Genomic DNA, 5,509 nt, shown 5'->3' with positions numbered 1-5,509 from the left:
GAGAGAGAGAGAGAGAGAGAGAGAGAGAGAGTGTATAATGCTGAACATGCTGAAGGTCTCCAGAAATTCTCTTCTCACCTTTAATAAGTCTCATGTATTTTCAACCTTATTCCTTTAGTGGTATTTGAAATCCATTTACTCCCAAACCCTACAAGATAATTTGTTTTAAAACAGAAACTAGTATAGCACGAGTATGCTTCTTATGCAGCTTAGGATGACCTTGAATGTCTCATCATCCTTCACCTGCTGAGATTATAGGTGTGTACCATATCTTGACTGAGGCAAGCTTTCCTTAACCTAACCCCATACCAGTTGTAACTGGTCCACCTAGTTGAAATATAACCAGTCCTTCTACATCAGTACCCCACCACACCCCAAATATCTCCATTATTCCTACATGTGATATAGTAAAGCTTATCCTTGACAGCTCTACACTTCTGCTCTATGACACACAGAGAATCAAACACACATTTAAAAACTGACATCTGCACATATTCTACATCATAAGCGGAAACAAGCTCACAAAGTTTTTTTTTTCTTTAAAACCGGGTTAATATAACAATATCCACTGAATGAGGACACAGCACAGTAGCATTACAGACACTTTTTTTAATGACAACAAATGGCAAATTAATATAAATTACAGGCTACAATATACTGAATATAAAACCCATTCAAGTAAAGACTAGAAAAGCATCACTTAAGAAGTCTGAAGCAAGTGGCTAAGATATCCAGGCCCCATTGTGATGACACAGCTTTACAGACAGCACACTGGCACTCCCACCCCTGTCAGTGTGCTAATCAGTGCTGCAGCAAGGCCAGTGACACTGTGACTGAAAATTCTAATACGGAGCATTGACATCAAGGGACATCTCTGTAACATGTTCACTGTGCAAAACTCAAGACAAGAATATGTGGACGTTCTTTGCAAACTGTAAGGTGCTGTGCAGATGTTGTTAGCTATTGCTATTATTCCTGTTCAGTGAGATTTCACCAAACGTGGAGGGAAGACTGGATTGTAAAACTGACAATATGACTTAAAGAACATCTTCAAAAGAACAGAGACTTCAAGTACACGTAGCAATTAACACAGGTTTAAGTGTGGCCGGCAGCAATAAGATTCTAGACTGTTGTAAAGGAATAAAGAATTAAGAAATTCACAGGTCATGCATTGATAGGTAGATTCCCACCAATTTATTTATTTATAAATTTAGTAATTTATTTTAAGGTAACTCCATCCTCCTGGAATAAAAAGTATTGTCAGGCTATTAGAGTACACTCCAGCACAAGTCTGGTAAAAATAACCTTACAATTTAGGAGCAAAATCTGAGTAGTTGTGTTTCACTAATAGAGTGAAGAAACCTGCTATTAACCAAAGACAAGTGACAACTACTGTGCCATCAGTGAACACTTTGTCTACAGATTTACTATGCTTAGACACTAAATACAAAACTGGAGATACAGTGGATATATGTAAAATAGGATCTCAACCCTTTCTTTCATGAACCTTCAGCATCAGCCTTCCTTGGGTACATCTTACTTGTATACTTGTACTTACCCATTTGAATGTCCTGTCTACATAAGATTTATATGAAAATAAGCACAAGCCCATTGATTGCTTCTTTTTATAAAGCCAGATTGTTTTTATAGGTTTTGTTGTTGCTGCTGTTCTTTTGAGACAGAGTCTCATGAAGCCCCCGGATGGCCTTGAACTCCTAATCCTCCTGTATCTTCCTAAAATACCGGAACACCATAGCTGGTTCAGTATGACTTTTCTGTTGTAAACTTTCAAGTTATTATAATTACTATTAGATTCCCATGAAATACACAGTTATTCTGAATAGCAGGTTTAAAATTCTTTACTATCATTGCAAACCAAAATGCTACTCTAACCTGTGAAATGGCATCCATTTGAAGAGTCAGTGATACCAGAAGCATCCTACAGCAGACTTCCATTTTTTTTAGCACTGAAAGGATTATTTGGGAGGCAAATCAGAAGTTGGGAAAGGTACTGTTACAGTAAATGGGATTAAATTAGTAGCTTGCACTGACACTTCAAGTTCCATATTTGAACTTCCTAACTGGGATCACCATTACAATCAGGTTTTGAACATCAGTGAACATATTCCTGCCAGAAAACACTTAAGAGTTCAACTGTAGCTCTTCTTCGAATACAACATGAAATATGTATTTTGTGAAAGAGGAAACTAGTTAAAAACCTTAAAAAATGTTAGCTAACAACAGCAAACTCATAAGTGAGCAATCAAAATCCTAGAAAAAAACTGCTTTAAAACAAATTGTATAATAATTCTAAACACCAATGTGAATATTTTAATGTTCAAACACATTGTACTTTATTCCCAAGGGAAAATTACATGAGTTTACATGTATCCCCGGTTAAAATACTTTTAAAAAGACCTGTACGATTAGTTAGCAAATGTTTGAAATAAAACAAAATAATCCAACAGTATATTTTACAAATAGTACAATATTCCTAAAGTACAAGAAAAAAGCCTTGGCATTACATAAAAAGAAACTGAGTGGACAATTCTAAATACAATAGGCCACCCAATAAGGGAACCAACCATCTAGAAACCTAGCACACAATGCCTGAGACTGAAATATCATAACACTAAAAACTGCAGTCTTTACAAAATAAAGAATCTCGTAGTTAGAATACTCATTTTAAAATACATTTAAACTACACACAACCATTAAATTTAAGAATTAAGAACAATCTTTTTAAAAATCACACTAATTTTGTTGTTTGTAACAATAACACAAACACATATTTTTATATCTAATCACCTATTTCTCTAGTCTAGTTCCACAGCATGAAAATAACAGCAGACCAACAAATCAATAATGGCAAATATTTAAGCAGGGGGCATTTATTATATTAGGATTACCAGTAACAGCTTTGAACTTTCTTCATTTTTACAATTCAGTTTAATTGATATATAAAAACAAGAAGCATACATGCTTATGGGTGCCATGTAATATTTTGAGATATGCATGTTATATAGTATTTAAACTGAGTTATCACCTCAGATTTTTATATTTCTTTATGGTGAAAACATTGAAATGGGAGTTTTAAAATAATAGAGATAGTATATGCTTTATAAGACAATGGACAATTATCACACATCTGAAAAACTGAAAACAGCTCTTTGGTGAAGTTGACAAGATCTAAATTTAAAACAAGATTTTAGTGTACATGTAACCAGCATTAAGAAACATCATTCAAAGTTGTACAGGGGTTGTGAACTAAACTATTGACAATCTGCAGGTAGTAACATTATGGGAAAATTTTTGCTTTTTAAATTTCTATATGTATTTTTCCAGTGTTTTACAGAATATATTATCTTTTAATCAGAAATAAATATTTAGGGGTCAGCGTTTTTATACACATACACAGTACTAAGAGGTTTGTCTAACCATAGACTGAAGGTACAAAGGTAACTGGGCTTTTTTTCTGGCACAAGGTTGTTCTCATCAAAAAAAAAAAAAAAAGACTTCAAGGATTATCTTAGAATGTAACTTATGCTCAGGATGTAGCTTAGATGTCACAAAAGAAAAGGATTAACAGACAAAACAACTTCAAGAATTCCTCATAAGAATTGTGATGTTTCAAGACTGTATAGACTCTCAATTTGTAAATGCTGAACATTTTGGTATTCTAAAACTATCTATCTTAAACTAGGACAACACATTAAGTGGCATTTCAATAAACTTTGCAACTGAAACCTAATTTCAAGCAAAATGAGGGCACAATGTTAGTGTGATATTCACAATGCTGGCAGTCAGCCTAGTTCTCTGTCCTCAGTACCCTACACCCTTTTGCATGAGTAGTTTGATTTCAGTGACTTTTCCCATGAAAGAATGGAATGTGAGAGCAATCTTTCCTCACTGACTTAAAAGTCAAGATTAACTAAAATGCCTACAATGTAACTTTTAAGGAAAGCAGAATATCAAACCCAAGAGCCTGGTAATTTCCAGTGAAGTCCTTCAGTAAAAAAAAAAGGAATTTAGATTTGCTTCACAAAGTATTTCTTGATATACTCAAATAAATAAAACTGAAAAGCAAGCATAAGCCAAATTGCTCTTATTTTTTGTTATTGTAAAATATATAAATTCTTCTTAGGATAAGAGATAACTCATTTAACATATACATCTGTACCTATCCAACTTTTCCAAAATTTCATTTGCAAATAGAGACTCAAAGTTCAAAGTAACCATATTATTGGGTGGGTCAAAATTTAGCCAAATGTGACTGACTCTTTAAGACTGATTTTAACATGTTCTTTCAACTTTATTCAAACAAATGTATTTATTATCAATATCCCAGAATGAATTAACATATTCAAAAATAAATTTCATGCTATCAAAAGGTGATGTTCACTTTAATCCTGTTTGCCTTCACGCCACTGTCGTGAGCCTTCATTCCAGGCCACATAGACAAACAGGGCCAGAACCACATGAACAGCAACAACTGCAACAATTGCGGCATAAAAATAGCTGTCTCTATTGGACATTCCAAGGGCACCTATCAAGAAAAGAGAATATTTCATTTTATTACACACTTATTACTTATCAAACTACAAAATTCAAAACCTAAGAATTCTGTTTGTGATGAAGACCATTACAGAAAGTCACAACCAAGTTGTGGAGCCCAGTCCCAAAGTATACAGGTACAAAACAAAACTCCTGTACCCTAATGCTCAAGCATGAATTTAAAAGAGAGCAAAGCAGGGCATGTGGAAGGTTTTGGAAGGAGGAAAGGGAAGAATAGTGCTCATGACAAAGAAATCGGAATTACTAATTACCGACTACCCTGTTTTCAGCTCCCCTTTCCACTTGTAGTGCAAATAGCAATTCCTTCATTTTGGGAGCACACTTCTGAAGTGAGGAAACTACAATTAATTCCAAAGATTGCTGTAGGGCTTCTGGAGGTGAATTCATGTAAAACATTAAAGCAATAAGCAATACATTGCAAGTAATAAATATCCTCCAAAATTGTGTTTTGTTCTTGAGATAGCTTGGCCTCCACCTCCCAAGTATTACAGGCATGCAGCACCACACCCAGCCAACCAAAGCATAAGAATTGTCACTGGCCTTATATTTAACTTACACAAAAGGAAGAAGAAAACAAGTTTTACAATAAAAAGATTCATAAAAGCTCAGAACAAATTAGAAAATAAAAATATCTTAAAGTATGTAAAAATTACCTTCAAATATATAAGATTTAGTTGTAAAATACAACCCGATAGGAACTGTGATCATTAAAGCTGTGAAGAACAGGAGAGTCTTCAGGGTTGCAGCTAAAGAGTTTTCATTTCTGGAAGAAAGTGAACAAAATTTTCACAAACTATATCCAAATATAATAATCCTGAAGATAAAAGAATTCTGAGCAAATAGCTTCTGCAATTGGAACAAGGCAAGGAGGCAAGCATGCACGTGCATGTACCCAAGCCAGACCCTGAGATTGATGCGCAGGTGCACAAGCCCC

The 5,509-nt window shown here is 34.5% G+C and overlaps 1 protein-coding gene across 3 annotated transcripts in view; it reads right to left on the bottom strand.

Annotated features, from left to right (window-relative positions):
* Positions 1-592: 592 nt before the first annotated feature.
* The window catches only part of Vma21 (vacuolar ATPase assembly factor VMA21), a 9,307-nt gene continuing 4,390 nt past the window's right edge, over positions 593-5,509 (bottom strand). For all 3 annotated transcript variants that reach the window (XM_031363590.1, XM_031363585.1, XM_031363594.1), the window contains 2 exons: positions 5,229-5,338; positions 593-4,546 (listed from right to left, as the gene is read on the bottom strand). In XM_031363590.1, the coding sequence (XP_031219450.1) occupies positions 4,404-4,546; positions 5,229-5,338 (253 nt within the window). In that variant the 3' untranslated portion in view covers positions 593-4,403. The remainder of the gene's footprint in view (positions 4,547-5,228; positions 5,339-5,509) is intronic.

The sequence above is a fragment of the Mastomys coucha genome, chromosome X (genome assembly GCF_008632895.1).
Source record: "Mastomys coucha isolate ucsf_1 chromosome X, UCSF_Mcou_1, whole genome shotgun sequence".
Classification (NCBI taxonomy): domain Eukaryota; kingdom Metazoa; phylum Chordata; class Mammalia; order Rodentia; family Muridae; genus Mastomys; species Mastomys coucha.
Note: the sequence above shows the minus strand (reverse complement) of the source record. Positions and strands in the feature narration are given on the sequence as shown.